The 15,916-nt window shown below is 53.7% G+C and overlaps 7 protein-coding genes across 7 annotated transcripts; 4 read left to right on the forward strand and 3 right to left on the reverse strand.

Moving 5' to 3' along the window:
- Window positions 1–542: 542 nt before the first annotated feature.
- On the forward strand, window positions 543–1,277 carry CkaCkLH20_11913 (necrosis- and ethylene-inducing protein; the record flags this gene model as incomplete). The annotated part of the gene is made up of 1 exon (XM_038894627.1): window positions 543–1,277. One exon carries the CDS (start codon window positions 543–545, stop codon window positions 1,275–1,277), a length of 735 nt encoding a protein of 244 aa, XP_038740068.1.
- A 1,552-nt stretch (window positions 1,278–2,829) lies between these two features.
- CkaCkLH20_11914 (uncharacterized protein) lies at window positions 2,830–3,246 on the reverse strand (the record flags this gene model as incomplete). The annotated part of the gene is made up of 1 exon (XM_038894628.1): window positions 2,830–3,246. One exon carries the CDS (start codon window positions 3,244–3,246, stop codon window positions 2,830–2,832), a length of 417 nt encoding a protein of 138 aa, XP_038740069.1.
- Window positions 3,247–5,057: 1,811 nt separating this feature from the next.
- CkaCkLH20_11915 (uncharacterized protein) lies at window positions 5,058–6,731 on the forward strand (the record flags this gene model as incomplete). The annotated part of the gene is made up of 1 exon (XM_038894629.1): window positions 5,058–6,731. One exon carries the CDS (start codon window positions 5,058–5,060, stop codon window positions 6,729–6,731), a length of 1,674 nt encoding a protein of 557 aa, XP_038740070.1.
- Window positions 6,732–6,934: 203 nt separating this feature from the next.
- Window positions 6,935–9,337, reverse strand: CkaCkLH20_11916 (uncharacterized protein; the record flags this gene model as incomplete). Its single annotated transcript, XM_038894630.1, has 1 exon — window positions 6,935–9,337. The coding sequence occupies one exon, from the start codon at window positions 9,335–9,337 to the stop codon at window positions 6,935–6,937; it is 2,403 nt and encodes an 800-aa protein (XP_038740071.1).
- A 905-nt stretch (window positions 9,338–10,242) lies between these two features.
- On the forward strand, window positions 10,243–11,441 carry CkaCkLH20_11917 (uncharacterized protein; the record flags this gene model as incomplete). The annotated part of the gene is made up of 2 exons (XM_038894631.1): window positions 10,243–10,413; window positions 10,503–11,441. The coding sequence occupies 2 exons, from the start codon at window positions 10,243–10,245 to the stop codon at window positions 11,439–11,441; spliced, it is 1,110 nt and encodes a 369-aa protein (XP_038740072.1).
- Window positions 11,442–12,285: 844 nt separating this feature from the next.
- On the forward strand, window positions 12,286–12,929 carry CkaCkLH20_11918 (uncharacterized protein; the record flags this gene model as incomplete). The annotated part of the gene is made up of 3 exons (XM_038894632.1): window positions 12,286–12,461; window positions 12,524–12,618; window positions 12,709–12,929. The coding sequence occupies 3 exons, from the start codon at window positions 12,286–12,288 to the stop codon at window positions 12,927–12,929; spliced, it is 492 nt and encodes a 163-aa protein (XP_038740073.1).
- Window positions 12,930–13,229: 300 nt separating this feature from the next.
- Window positions 13,230–15,501, reverse strand: CkaCkLH20_11919 (C2 domain-containing protein; the record flags this gene model as incomplete). Its single annotated transcript, XM_038894633.1, has 2 exons — window positions 13,230–14,208; window positions 14,261–15,501. The coding sequence occupies 2 exons, from the start codon at window positions 15,499–15,501 to the stop codon at window positions 13,230–13,232; spliced, it is 2,220 nt and encodes a 739-aa protein (XP_038740074.1).
- Window positions 15,502–15,916: the final 415 nt, after the last annotated feature.

A 15,916-nucleotide genomic window follows, 5' to 3' on the forward strand; every position in this document is an offset into this window, starting at 1 on the left:
ATCCAGCAGAGAGACTGTTCGGACGTCACAAGCAATCGAAACCCGCGCCCAGCTGTCAAGTGAGCTGAGGCTCCGATGCCATGACCTTGGGAGTTCATCCACCAAGTTGGTAAACTTTGCCCCTGAATACTCACTGCCTCGAATACGGGTCCTCTGGTGTCAGGCACAGACAGCCTCAATATAGACATTCTTGGTTCAATATCGCTCTCAGCCTATGACTGAAGGCCTCGTTACCACTCACGGCCTTCAACGTCGCCAGGCCAGATATCCACCACGAGAGGTCTTTTTTGATTGATGATCTTCAAGATGAGACGACCAATATAAATCTTGCGGTGTTTCACGGACTTCGGACTCAGACTGCAGAGAAAGTAGAAACAAATCATCATCACGATCAACTATAAAGGAAGCCCAATCTTCCTCCCTCAACCAATCTCATCCTCACTCACCATCACAACACTTTCATTCCACTCTCACTCAGACTTTGCTTACATTCGCTTTTCTAAGCTTTACCACACTCACTTTGAATATCTCATTCATTCACAATGGTTTCCTTCACCTTCTCCACTGTTCTGGCTCTCGCCGCCGCCGTCTCCTCGGCCCCCACCGAACGCCTCCAGTCTCGTGCGGTTGTCGCCCACGACTCTATCCAGCCCGTTGCTCAACGCATTCAGACTGGTGGCAATGGCAAACTCATCGAGACCTTCAACCCTCTCCTCCACATCGCCCACGGCTGCCAGCCGTACCCCGCCGTCGCTGACAACGGTGACACCAGCGGCGGTCTTCAGGACACTGGCAGCGCCACCGGCGGCTGCAGAGACCAAGCCAAGGGACAGACCTACGCCCGCGCCGGCGTGGTCGATGGCAAGACCTGCATCATGTACTCCTGGTACTTCCCCAAGGACCACCCCACCAGCGGTGACGTTGCCGGAGGCCACCGCCACGACTGGGAGAACATTGTCGTCTGCGTTGACGACCCGGCTGCCGCCACCCCCAAGATCACTGCTGCCGGTGCTTCTTCCCACAGCGGATACAGCAAGGTCGGTGGCGCCCCGAAGATGGACGGCAACAGCCCCAAGGTCGAATACTTCACCACCTTCCCCACGAACCACGAACTCCAGTTCACCGACACCAAGGGCAAGACCTACCCCATCTCTGACTGGGACGCCATGCCCGATGCCGCCAAGACTGCTCTTCAGAACGCCGACTTCGGAAAGGCCAATGTTCCCTTCAAGGATGGCAGCTTCGAGTCCAAGGTCCGCGAGGCTACTGCTGCTTAAGAGCTTTATGTCTTCTTGAGGTTTCCTTGCTCTCATGACATGATATGACTGGACTTGGTCTTTACGAGCGCGCTTTTTCATGGTCGACCATTGATGATTGTTTGGGATTGCTTTTTGTTTGTTTTGCTTGCATGTATTTAGCTTTTCTTCTGTTTCCAATATAGCGGTCTGAGTTGCTTTTCATATCTGGTCTCAACGGCTTACGTGAATGTTCTTACAACTTGCTTCCAACGCGAGGAATCATCTCAACTAACCCATGTTGCAGCATCGTGGTTTTGTGTGTACTCTGACAGATATTCAGCATGCAGGAACAGGCATGAATGCCTTTTCAGGAGCACTGATTTGTAGTAAAACGAAATATTCATTTCATATGTGAGTGAACAGTGGCAGGATACTTCTCTAGGTATATGTCTTTACTTCTGATATTGCTTCACCATCCCACAGCTCACGCGAGCCCTCAAATTTTCGGTTTCGGTATTGCAACCCAAAGCGCATCACAAGTAACCAAGTCTGTTCCGCTTGCATCTTTGATCGCTGCTCTCAGAAATATTCTTTTGCCCTTGATCTCATGGATTTGCCCAACTCCGTGGACAACGCCTGGAGTGGGGACTGGTTTTAAATATTTGATGTTCATGGAGGCAGTCACGGTGTTCATCCTGAAAACCGGGCTGTCTCTGTCGGTATCCATGTTCCTCTGGATCAGACACCCCAAGACTTCGTCAATCAGGACGGCCGAGATACCTCCGTGCGCAATGTGGGGATAGCCGTCAACTCCGCGAGAGAGTGCGAAAAGAATTGACATTTCGGTGATGATTGATTTGCCGGGCGCTTCATTGTGAAAGCAAATGCAAGTGGGTATGCCGGTTGGGTTGTTTATTGTTTTGCCGAAGAATCTGTCGTGAGGGTTGGTGTTCTCCGGCACGCGGGATGGTGGGATGAAGGTCGTAATGCCGGGCTGTGAGATGAGGGCCCGGCACCAAGGAATCGCCTCGAGCTCGCTGATCGACTGCGGCAGACTGTCGGAGCTCGCGGCTTTCCTTGAAAGGTCGGCCATCTCGTACGCAGAATGAAGGAAAGAGAGGACCAGGATGGCGTGGTTGATGAAATTTTGATGAATGATGAAGGTTGTCGAAATGTGACTCGTTCATGCACGCGCTCCAAATGAACCTCGGCACAGATCTCGTCTCCAGAACGTTTCACGTGAGCGTTGTAAATATTGCCGACGCCAGAAATTGTATTTTCCGAATGTTGAGAAAACTCGTTCACCAAATTCCAGTAGTCGATCGAGATTTATGAGTTGACTGCATGCATGAATTGACACAGAGCTTTTTATCGTTTATCGTCAACACTCAAGGTTTACATCCGCGTTCTTTGCTTGATTATTTCGGGAACGGCCCGGCCCCACATCGGACCCGGGGCCGGTACTGGTGCCTCCTTATCTCCATTGTACCATCCCGCCAACCACCGCAGCCGAATGATCGTGCATCAACCTATACGAACCTCGATAGCAAGCATCGTACGTTGTTCTCATCGCTCCGACAACGCCTTTTCATTACGAACCATGCCCTTCTGTTGAGCATTCAGAGACATTTCTTGACGCCAAGTTTGAAACCGCTGGGGGTCCTTCGTCCTTGTTTACCGCCCCCTCTACATGTCGGGTTACGCAGTTCAACATGCTCTGAAAGTGGCTAATGTTGGCCTCGAGATATGCGATGTTGGCTTTGGCCAGATTGCACGGTTCTGCAAGCTCGTTGATCATGTTCTGACCCTTGTTGCTGATGGCGGTCACCACGGCGGCGGCCCGCTGGACTAGATCCATAGCCAGCATGGCGCGAACGCCGGCGTTGTGCAACAGGACCTCGTAGTCGCCAAAATTTAGCTTGACCGGCATATGGTCGCCCTGGCCTTCGAGGAAGGCTGACTTTGCGATGTAGTCAAAGCATGGCCGCGTCTCCTGCAGAACCGACATGATGAGCAGAAGGTCTGAGCATCGTACTTCGTCTGTTTTGCAGTCCACGATGTCTTGGCAGTGTTTGGCCACCTCCCCTGTCACCTTTAGAACCTCATCTGTCCGTTTGTCCTGCATGGCTCGCGCTATCTTGGGCACCCAGATCATCAGATTCGCCCGGCACGGGCAGGAGGCCGTAGAGTCATGAAGGACGCCCTGTGAACTTGTCTGCGGTCCCAGGGACGGAGGACTACATGAAGAAACGGACGCCTTCGTCGCTGACCGTTGGTCGCTGTTAATCGTCTCTGACAAGCCGGGTCCATAGTTTTGATGGGCGCATATCGGATGGTGGGTTGTTGTATTTACCATGTATGGTGTCGAGTTGAAGTCGAGGGCGTCGTCCCAGCCGATAGGCAGTGTAGGTTCCAACTGCGTGCTTGGTTCATAGGCTGATGCCACACTTCCGAGATAAGATAAGGCAGTCACCGCAGTATTGGGGCCGTCAACGCTCACTCCGGCGAGTGAAAGCGGGTTTATGGGCTGACCTTGCCCAGTTGCAAGCATGGATGCGGATGGCGAGGCCGACAGATCTTCTTCGGTTCCAGGTGATAGGCGGTGTCCGTATGAGCATACAAGACGGCGGGATGTACACCGCTGACAGTCTTGCTGGCCACTACATCGTACCTTAGCGGTGCGACAGTTTTCGCATGCCGTGATCGGCCGGCGCACCAAGGTGGGCTGCTTCGGCCCGCTACGCGAGTCTGACTTGCGCCAATTCACAATGAAGTGGTTGGGAATTTCGCTGTCGCGGGTCGAGCGAGCACTGCGATTTGGCGGCATGACATGAATGCCGGGTTCCGCTACCGGGATCTAGGACGGAATGGGGGCGTAGTGGCTAGATGCGAAACGCGAGACGTAGGTAGATAGTCTTGGTGAAAGGTAGAACATGAGGTGAGGTTGGATGCGGAGGAAACTTGCACCGCGTCCGGTGAGAATATCACCTTACGTCCCATCACGTCACATCACGTGCATAGGGAAGTCATGTCCATAAATACACTACAGCAACAACAGCTCTTGGAGTCCTGGATGACTGGCTGGACTTCTAAAACAGCGGGGAAACGAAGATGGCCAGAATGCTGTAGCTCAGTTTCCGAATATTCACAATCAGTGTTATCGTCCATGCCTTCTACGCCCGAGGAAAGAAATAAATTGCTCTGCTTGCTTCCATGTATCATTCATGCGTGCGCAGGACGGATATACCTGTGCTCGACATGAAGTAGGATAAGACATGTTGATTACGAATTGCCTTTGGTAGGCCGGAGAATTCGTTTCCTAATCGGGACTTTTTCGGGCGTGGGGCCCGGGATTTTCTTCCCACGCCGGAAGGTGGGTCCACATCATCCGGCGTGTTCAGAGATATCGGATAGAATTGCGTTGGTGTACCTGAACGGACCACACTAGCTAGGCATGTCATCTATGGCTCTCCTAATACATTATTACAGAATTCCCATCGCCGCTTTGTAATATTTCCTGGGTCAAGCAGCCGTTGATTGGGGAATGGCTGATGGCGGACTACGGCCCCTTTTGCAAACACGGCGCGACTAGATGAGCATTGAGCAAAGCATAATCTTGTTTGTTGAGACACGTACAGAACCATTGATCTTATAAATAAATCTCTCTTCGGCCGCCTATTTCGTCGTTTTTCACATCGCGTCAACAACGACGACATTCAACTCCCTGTCTAGAATACATCGACGTCGAACTCGGGTATCACAAGTTGGCATTGGAGACTCAAACAACTGAACGATCTCGGCGAAATACTAGCGGCAACTATGGCTTTAGACCATAACTCATATACGGCAGTCAATCCGAATCACTCGGTAGACCTCCAATCTCCTCGGAATCTCGAAAAACCTGAGGGTCCTTCCGCTCCACAGGGAGATCTTTCGGAGCCATTTCCTAGGGACATCACCGGCTGGAAGTGGGCCGTGGCCGCCTTCACTCTCTGCTCCTCCATCTTCCTCTACTCGCTCGATGGCACTATCGTGGCCGTCATCCAAGCCACCATTGTTGCCGAGTTCGACTCTCTGAACAACCTCGCCTGGATCAACGTCGGCTTCCTCATGGGCGGCACCGCCTTCAACATGGTCTGGGGCCAGGTTTATGGACAGTTCAATTCCAAATGGGTCTACATCTTCAATGTCGTCCTGTTCGAGATTGGTTCTGCCATCTGCGGCGCCGCGCCTACGATGGACGCCCTCATCGTAGGTCGTGTCATTTGCGGAATCGGCGGCTCGGGCCTCTACAACGGCGCTTTTACCCTCATCTCCCAGACCACCACAATGGCGGAGCGGCCCCTTTACGTATCGGGCACCGGCTTCACATGGGGCTTGGGCACGGTTTTGGGCCCTCTTGTGGGCGGTGCGTTTCAGGAGTCCAAGGTCGGTTGGCGGTGGGCTTTCTACATCAATCTCTTCATCGGGGTCGTTTGCGCTCCCGCCTGGCTGTTCCTAATTCCCAGCAAGAATCCGCGACCGGGAGTTCCCCTCAAGACTCGCCTTCGGGAGTTTGACTACGCCGGAATGCTTCTGCTCATGAGCTGTCTGGTCTGTCTCATCATGGCCATCAACTTTGGCGGTTTGACCTACCCCTGGAAGTCGGGTCAAATCATCGGCCTGTTCGTGGCCGCTGGTGTGCTCTTCCTGCTTTTGGCGTTCCAGCAAGGCTTGACTTTGTTCGTGACCTTGCCACGCCGTCTGATCCCCGTTCAGCTGATCCGGTCGCCCCTCATCCTCATGCTCTTCGCCTGCACTTCCGCATCGGCAGCCGGGGTCTTTGTACCCATCTTCTTCGTGCCACTCTTCTTCCAATTTACGCGGGGCAGCGACGCCTTCGAGACGGGTGTGCAATTGCTGCCGCTGATCATCTGCCTCATCTTTTCCATCGGTGTCAACGGCGCCCTGATGGCCAAGTTTGGCTACTACATGCCCTGGTACCTACTTGGCGGGCTTCTCTGTGTGGCAGGAGGTGCTTTGATGTATACGGTCGACCAGTACACGAGCGCTGGTCACATCTACGCATACACGGTGCTCATCGGAATAGGTGTAGGCATGTGGATTCAAGCTGCTTTTTCGGTGGCTCAGGCCAAAGTCGACACGGGGAACGTTCCGGCGGCGATCGGCTTCATCACGCTCGCGCAGTTTCTGGGCAATACCATGGCACTGGCTATCGCCAACTCCATCTTTCTTAACCTAGCCGAGTCCAGGGTCCAAGAGCTTCTTCCCGAGCTTTCCCCCAAGCAGATTGAAGCTGCCATCTCGGGTGTTGCGGTGAACTTCATGAAGGGCCTCAATCAGAAAGTTCGGGCCCAGGTTCTCGAAACCATTGTCACCTCTATGGGTACCACATACATTCTGGTCATGGTCGCTGGTGCTCTTGTTTCAGTGCTGAGCCTGTTCATGAAGCGCGAGAAACTTTTCATCACGGCGGTAATGGCTGGAGGGTAGTACACACTGTACCAGCTTCACGATAGCTTCACATTTCGAATTAGGGTCGGGCAAATGTTCATGCGTATGTTGTAAGATATCATTCATAGATCATATATTCTAACTTCCGAAGCATCATTACATACGCACACAACCAATGGCCTTCGCTTGATATTCGTGTAATCGGACGCCTGAGATGGGCGAGCGATCGCGTAGATACGAGATCAATCGTCGTCGACCATGCCAGCGCTTATACCTGCCGCCGCTGGATCCCTCATACAATAATCAAAATTTCCACCGGCATTGTTTCCCCAATACTTTGGGAACGGCACAGCCGTCCCGGTGCCGCCTAGCACGGCGAACGTCAAAACAAAGACCAAAACCTGGGTTCCACCATCAAGTGCGGCGGCCAAAACATAGTTGTATCGTGCGAACCAAGCCGGACGTCGTCTCCGCAGCCACAACTGGCTCACAAGTCCCACTGCAAAATATGACATCATGTAAGATGATACGCCGACAGCCAAGAAGCCAGCGTACGCAAGGATGATTGGAGTGTTGATGTGTCTAAGTAGTGGAACCTTGGGGAATTTTCGGTGTAGGAAATAAGTTGGTAGCGGGATGAAAAAGCCGACGAGTAAACCGAGGGGGATGGCGAAGTATTGTGCACTGGGAGAGAAGAGCTCGCGAGCCAGTGCGCCCCATGCTATCGCCTGAGAGTTGAACTGCTGGATGTTTTGACCCGACCAAACGTTGGTCCCCTGCACCGATAGAAGAATGCCGCGTTGACTTGTTGTAATTTGATCCATCATGACGTAGTTGACCACGGCGCCCACGAGGGTTCCTACAAGTTGCGTCGCAAACGTCGCCCGCGGTGGGACTTTGGCGTATTGACCAAACTTGAGGTCCTGTACAAGACTGATTCCTTGTACTACCGAGTTGTACCCAAAGAGCGTGAAGTACATGTTGGCCAAAGGGCGCCCTGGGTGAAGGTAACCGCCGACCATCTGCACAATGGGTTGAGAATTGCCTTGAAAACCCGTAAGAGCAGTTTGGGCACCAAAGAAGAGAGTAAAGAGGCCCGAGAGAAGAATGCTGACGAGAAAACCGTACCAAGGTAGGGTCGATCGAGCTAAGTAGAGACACAACAGCCCGACGCCAATAGAGACGAGGAGAATTGTTGCGTACCACCAGTCTGGACACTCCGGATATGCTCTCATCAAGCGGTAGTGGTCATCGGTTTCGTTTTCTGGGTACTCTTTGCTCTCCTTACTAGAATGGCTGATTGATCTTTCCCGGTTGATGACCCTGTTCCATAGTTGCGAGAGCGACGCTAATGAGAGACCAGCTTTGATGCTGACCCAGTTCCACAGAACTAGGTGAGATATGGTGGCAGTGGCGGCCAGATTGTTTGTCAATAAGAACATGGCATATGTACCCGTGAAGAACGGGGTGCCTTGTTCGGCCAATTCCTCAGGCTTGAGGACATTCTGCTCGTCGAGTATGGCAGTCTGGTTATACTGAACGTAAAGCGTGGTATTAGATGATCTCGAGAAAAGAAGCTGCGAGAGAAACGGAAAGTCCATGGCTCGCCATACGTTGCCAAAATAGACTCCGACGAAGAGACAGATGCCAATGATGTACCCAGCAAGGTTGTTCATAAGCGTTTCGAGGGGGTACCACATAGGTTTGCTGGTGATGAATTGCCAGTCGAGTCCGAGAGACAGCAGCCCAAGCCCCTCATTTCCGTTGGAGCCACCAAAAATGAAAGTAAAGATGAGGCTGTCTCTCTTGGCCAGGCAAAAGACGCTAACTCCCGTCAAGATTGGCATGATGTACTCGGGTAGCACTTCCCAAACGGCAATGGCAGCAAAGACCCAGTAAAATAACTTGAGTCGGTCTCGTGTCTCGTTCTTGTTGCGATGCAAGGTTTCCAGAAGCGCATTCATCGGCAAAATGCTAGGCCACACCATCTTGGACGGATAGACCAGAGCACGTCGGAGTAGCCCCGCAAACCCGTACCCAAGGCATTGGGACGAGAAAACAATGAGGATTGCCAGAACGAAACTGGGTTCCTCGTTGTAAAATAACCTCTGGGCCGCAATGACGTTCACTGCGAGAGCTACTTGGGACGCCGATGATGCCATCACGACAATGGCTGCATGCTCTTTTTGCGTGAATGGATGAGGGTTCAGCCAGCGACCCGGGACGCCCTTCCGCGGTATGACGTGCTCCATGGCCACTCCGAAAACGTAACCTAGCAAGGCGAGGAATATGTTTGATACGTCGATCGTGACGGGTCGAAAGTAATATATCGTTTCCATAACAGCGCCGAAGACTCCGAGGCCGGTACCAAGGAAGAACATGCGGAATGTCCAAACGTTATGTGTCGTGTCATCTTCTGCGTGGAGTACGTTGCGGACGACATCTTCTTCGGTAGCGATAGGCGGTCCGTCATTTGCAGTGACGATCAAACCACTATTCGTGTAATTCTTGGGCGAAGATGGAATCGAAATTGACGAGCTCGAGATATCGACGTCATCTTCGCGGGACCGACGCCTCGCAATAGGCAGCGAAGGCGACACCTTGGCTTCCGTGGGCCTGTCTCCTAACTTCTCGGTGAGATACATGACACAGGCTGAGAATAGTCAATAATATGTCGCATCGTCTGAAAGCATGGGGCGGAAATGTGTATTTGTACCGGACAAAGCTGGCGACCTGGCATGTTCGTTTGCATGGCAAGGGCTTGCCTGTTGGGTGCTTCCCCTGGGCGGCGGCCTCTGTAACTCATAGCCAGTTGTAAGAAGCTATTTCAAACTTCCATTTTGAACGTCTGGATTAAAACCTCACAGACAAGTTTGACCGTTGTGTTGTTCGAGTCGTTCTCGAGGGCTGTCTTGTTTCAACGACTCCAGCAGTTTGGATGGAAGCTGTCAACGCCCGCCGCATGGTGCACGTTTTGCTGGTGTCACAATAAGGTTTCAAGCCTCAAGAGATCATTTGAATCATCGGATGATTACAACCTAAAACTTCGCCGATTGATTGCAGATGATCACCTGCAGCTTGAAATCGCTTCGAGTCCAGACTCCATCGTCGAAAGATGTACATACGGAAAGGTTGTAAAGTAATCTCAACGTGGATCTCCAAACCAGTGTGTCCCTTACCAACAACCTGAAGCCCCGGTCGACCTCAGAACCTATGCAGCAAAGAGTTTGAGGTAAACCTGTTTCGACTGTCCGGACCGTGTTCGTGCCAAGACCTCGGCGTAAACTCCGAGGAGCTGCTCCGAGGACCCCACACCTCCGCGGCGAGTCAAGGAGACAAACACCGCACGCGTGAACGCGTGGGTTTTTCACACCTTCCAGATCACGTTCTTCCGTCGATTAATCGAGACTCAAGGCTGAGGCCGCAAGGTCTTCTCCCAATTCCATTGCTTTGCTGTATTCATGCCCTTCTTTTTACTCTCTTCTAACTCCGCTGTACTCAGATTCACCAATCCGAAGACGTAAGCCTTCATTTAGTCATCGCCGACACAATGATCGACGGCAATGTGGTGGCATACAATGCGGCTGTTTTCATCAGCACGCTGTTCCTTCTTGAGGCCGGAGCGGACAAGTTCGTCGACCATACGGCCGTCGTGGCCCGCCGCACCGGGATCCCGGACACGCTAATTGCTCTACTTACGGCCGGCGCCGAGTGGGAGGAGGTGAGACACCCGGTTTCTCGGCACGGCTTTACTGGCCCCGCGGTGAATTTCTGCCCAGCTCTCCTAACACGAGTTACTGACCTCAATAGCTCGCCGTAGTTGTCAGCGCTTTGGCACAAGGCCGCGCTCCCTTGGCGTTGGGCAACATCGTTGGCTCCGCTATTTCCAACATTCTCGGGGCTTTCTCTCTTGGACTCCTCTTCCGCAGGAATGGAGAGAACATGCAATTCGATCGCAGCGCGCGCATCTATTCTCTGCTGCTTCTCGGCGTGACCACCGTCATCATCCCAGTAACCTACTTCCCCCGCCAAGGTCTGTGGCAGATTGGCGGCATCGTGCTCATCGCCGCCTTCGTCGTGTACATCGGTTCTGTGGGGTGGGCCATCAGCCGCGGGGCTCTAGCTGCACCTGAAGGATCGGACTCAGACAGTGACAGTGACAGCTCGAGCGACGATGAAAACGATGCCGAACCTGCCGCCAGCCGCCGTCCGAGACCTAACGGCGAACAACAACCCCTCCTCCGTCCCTCCGAGAACTTTGCTCGACGTCGACGCGGCCTGTGGTATCACATCGGTTACCTCGTCGCCGGCTTCGTCGCAATCTGCTTATCGGGCTACGTCCTCTCTCACGCAGCCACCAACGTCGCCGACGCCCTCGGTGCGTCCGAGGTCCTCTTCGGCATCGTCGTCCTCGCCATCGGGACGACGTTGCCGGAGAAGTTCGTCGCTGTTCTCAGCGGCAACCGTGGTCACGGCGGTATTCTCGTCGCTAACACCGTTGGCAGCAACATCTTCCTGTTGACCCTGTGTCTGGGTATCGTCATGATTGGCACCGACGGTGAGCTTGGCGGCGCTGGCGGCGTGGAGCTCGTAGAGCTGGCTGTGCTTTGGCTGTCTACTGTGTTGTTCACCGCAGTGGTATGGGGTGGCGGTCGGTTCGATGGCGCCGTGGGCGGTGTGATGCTGGTAGGCTATCTTGCTTTCATCGTGGCTGAGTTTACCGTTCTTAGAGGGTCAGTTGATCTTTGAAGGTGTTGGTAGCCGCATGTATCCCTCAGTCTCCCACTAGATGCCTCTGAGATGAGGATAATGCTCTGGCAATACCTCCCGTCCCTATGTGCTCAACTCTTGAGTGTGCTCAACTCGTGAGGTAGAGTGATAGTGCTTGCTGTTTCAGGCAAAATAGAGAATCCCTTGGTAGAGTGTTAATCGATCATATTGTGAATGTAATCATACGTTGCCTTTCCACATGCATATTTCACGTCGAGTACTTCTCTCACTTGGCAAAGACAATCGTGGGCCGAATGTGCGCAGTCACGTTCATGGCATAGCCGGTTCTCAATCAAGAGCCTTCATCCAACTGGCCAGACCTCTGAGAAAGCAGCTCTCAAATTCATAATTGTTGTAACATAGTCTTCAAGGACCGCACCGGCATTATCAACGATTGGCTTAGGTATACCGGTAGTTCCCCGCTGTCGCAATATCCGGTTGTTGTGTCGAATGCAACCGTCTTGGCACATGCCTCTTTACAATCTTCCAAATTTGTGTTGCGATTTCCCAAAGAGTCACTGATGGCTCTCCGCATTCTCCAAGAAGAACCAGAATTGGTTCTGTGTTTTGTCCTCGACAACAGGCTAAATCTCCGCAATTCGGCAGTTGTCGAACGTCCTCTCGTCAATCGTGAGTATGGTAGCCAATTCCTTTGACCTAAGGTTCGTATCTCTGAAAGTAGTTGAGATTTCAGGGCACACATGATGATACTGTTGAACTATAAAACCATGCCTTCGTCTCTGTCCCGGAGACTGGGTTGTCAGGCTACCAAGCACAGAATCCTCCATCATCATTACCTTCACAATAAAGCAGAGATTCCAACATGAAGTACTCTATCATCCTCGCAGCCGCCGCCTCGGGTGCTCTGGCGTCCCTCAACTGCACCGCAACCGCGGACATCAAGACGTACTGCTGCCCAGACACCACCTCCGAGGTCGTCAAGACGGGTCCCGCGGGAGCCCTCATCATGATGGGCTGTGCGGCCGATAACACGAACAAGTGAGACCTTTCTATCTATTCGTATGCTTCACAAAGTTTCCGGCGATTGACAACCTGTGCAGGAACTGGTACTGGAACTACAACGGCCTGTACACCCCCTACTCGACCCAGTTCAAGGAGTGCTACCTCAACACCATCCCCTTCAACGATCTCAAGGGTGAGTAAGATGGAACACAGCCCCTCTAAGATCATTTATGAGATCTCAAGCTTCATGAAATCACTGACTGACATTCATGTGAACTCCTAGTCCTCCCCGACTGCAAGGACGACACCTACGTCCTCGATCTCACCCGCGGCAAGTCCGGGCCGCTCGACAAGTGCAACCCCAACTGCGTCAGCCAGAACAAGTTCCCGGCCAACACGTACTTTGGCGATCGGCAGAAGGAGACCAACATGGCGGTCAACTTCCCGCGCCCGGGCGGCGGCGGCGGTGGGTGGCCGTGGAGAGGAAGAAAGCGCCAGGTCTAGGCTTCTGGCCTCCATCCCAGTCGCCAGTCGCCAGTCGCACAGAGCCGCAACTCGGAATATGAGAGGAAATGAACACCAATTAGTTTGTAAACGCGTCTTTTTGTCTTGCGCAATAATCAGGGTTAAATCAATTATAGTCGATCTGGCAGACTATCCTGCGGACGATCCGAGTACTATCATTAAAGAGGGTGCATATGAAACACAAGAACGCCAGTTTCCCAAAGATGAAGCGCAAATCACACAGGTATCAAAGTTAGGCCGTAAAAGCATCAAACCGAGCCCTCCAGATCCAGTCTATCCTTACTTTGCGGCGGCCGTAGCCGGCGTAACCGCTGTCGGTGGTGCCGCGGCGACGGGAGGCGTGACGGAGCTCTCGCCGCCGTGTCCGTGTCCGTGTCCGTGATCGGGTTTCAGCATCTTCTTTATGCTCTTCGGGTCCTCCAACGCGTCCAGCGCCTTCTGGGTGGTGCTCTTGTGCGGCGCCCCCTCCTCGCCCGCGTCCTCCATCGCCTGCAGCGCGCTCTCGGTAGAGCTAAGAGAGCTCGAGCTGGGGCTGCGGGCGAGGACCATGTTGACCATCCTGCCCTCCTTCTTCTTGATCTGCACCTGCTCCTGCTTGAGCTTCTGCAGCTTCTCGTCCTCGCAGTGCATGACCACGATACCCATTCCCGGGAAGTTGGCCTCGAGGAATTCTTTTAGTTTAGGCAGGATGGACTTGTCGGGGCGGTAGGTTCCGGAGTCGTTGTCGATGGTGAGTTGGTAGTGCGCCGGGTTGTGGGGAGGGTGGCCATTGGGAGGACCGTCGGGGAGTTCGTCCGAGGGGTGCGTCTTCTCTTTGGGCTCGAGATCCTCGGACGCATCCGGCTTTTCGAGCCGGCGGACGAAGAACTCTCCCGAGCACGCGATGTACGTCTCGACGTCGCTGTGCATGGTGTGTTTACTCAACATGTCGATGCTGAACTCCTTTCCTGTTTCTGTGAAGCGGAACATGCCATCCAGGGTAAGAACGTATGTGAAGACGCGGCCGCCTTCGTCGAAGTGCACCATCTTGAGGAACTGCAGCGAAGCCTCCTCGGAACGTGCTTTGAAGACGCCGTACTCAGTCGAGCTGTCGAAGTTGTACACTCGGCTGTGCTGCTTGTGGAGTGCCTTATTGAGAATCTTGCCTCTCAAGCCGCTCTGGGCGAACATCAGGCCGATGATGGGCCTGAATTCGACGTAGCGGTGGTACAGTTCTGGGGGCACCGGGCCCGACAGCTGCATTTCATTAGATTGGAAGCTAAGGCCAGTCAGCGATGAGTTTCAGAACGGTGGAATCATGAGCGACTTACTCATATTTCGTAGTCTTCTTGTTGTCTTTTTTGTCGTGCTCATCGAAGAGTTGGTCGGATCGGGCATCGTCGTTCTCATCCCTGTTGACCTTAATACCGGTGAGGCGCCCGATCATGGGGCTGAAGTGTTTGAAATATGTCGTCGGGCCGACCGTGTACATCTGAGCGTGCGGGGGGTTCGACCTGCCCAAGACCTCCATACTGATCCACAGTCTCGGCGACATGTCGACGGTCGGGTCGAAGTGGCTAGTAATGGCCTTGAAGAAGTAGGCCCGCTTGCTTCCCATGCGCTTCTTGGCGGTAAACTCTTGACCTGGCGGCGGGAAACCTTTCCATGTCTCGTCAACAAAGGGCACCTTGACGGTCACATTGCCCAGGCGGTCGTCGTGATCGGGGTAGTCCTCGTCCCAGAGGCGGCACTTCAGGATGAAGCCGTCGGAGGGAATGTTGGCGACAATCCACTCATCGTCCCACACCGGCTCGGTAGTCCTCCTCATCGTTTTCGTCCGGTGAGTCAAGTCCGGGTCTTCTTTGTGCCGCTTAGGAACGGCCGCTTTGAGCGTGACGTGGATGTACGGATCCGAAGACCTAGTACCGAGGTCTGCGGCGGGTAGGTTACTCGCCCTGTGGAAGATGAAGCGCACCGTGTAACCGGGAGGAGCGTCGGGGAGGGGAGTGGTGTCGAAGCCGCCGGAAGGCTTGGTCTTGTCCTTCACCTTCTCCTTCCCTTCAGCATACAAGCCTTTAAGATCGCTGGAGTGATGGTGCGGCTTCTCGTTCGGGGGCTTGTGACCGTCAGCATTGGGGTTCTGCTTGCTCTCTATTCTGTCTTCGAGAGCCGCCTCCTTCTGCTCTTGTTGCCGCGACGAGTCGCCCCCTTGAGTTGATGGCCCACCATTTGCTGACAAGTCGCCGCCATCAAAGGCTTGGCCACTTGTTGCTCCCGCGCCTTCTGGCGATTGACCATTCAGAGCAGTACCGTTGGCTGCATGGCCGTTGACGTCCTGGGCAGCCGACGTGCCGTTGGGTAGATGACCGTTGGTTGTCGAGCCATCTCCCGCAGCGCCGTTGGGAGCATATCCGTTAGGCGCGTGTCCGTTCAGCTGTTGCTGAGGAGCAGTCGCGACGTGAGGCTCGTTGCTGGTCTCGAGAGATGAAGTCGCATTAGAGATGCCGGGTCCATCTGATGGGCCATCGGTGGGTGGGTGCCCGTTGGGCCTTTGCTCCTCAGCTGCCGACATTCCCGCGGCGCGATGTCAGATGCGAGGTAAAGGTAGATAAGCTTCTCCGTAGTGCACAATATTCGTAGATGAAGGCGTCGTGGCTGAAGTATCCAAGGATCTGGCGCGCGGCAACTAACTGGCCAAATATGTAAAACCCCCGGCGGTTGGCTGGACTGGCGAGATCTGAAATAAGGTAGACAGATTCTTCGGGTAAAAAAAAATAAGAGCAGGTAGCGGGAGATCTCGTCGAGACCCTGCAGGCTGTCGTGGCCGTTGCCAAGACCGCAGATCACTTTTGGGGTCACCTTGTTTGGCGAGCTGGGCTGAACTGGGACTGCCGCGTGCCAATGATGTCTTCAGTGGATCAATAATCTTGGCAGTTGGCCCGTGTTATCCGCCTTCAGCTTCAGAGCTCTAATGGGATGTCGTTAAT

The sequence above is a fragment of the Colletotrichum karsti genome (genome assembly GCF_011947395.1).
Source record: "Colletotrichum karsti strain CkLH20 chromosome Unknown Scaffold52, whole genome shotgun sequence".
Classification (NCBI taxonomy): domain Eukaryota; kingdom Fungi; phylum Ascomycota; class Sordariomycetes; order Glomerellales; family Glomerellaceae; genus Colletotrichum; species Colletotrichum karsti.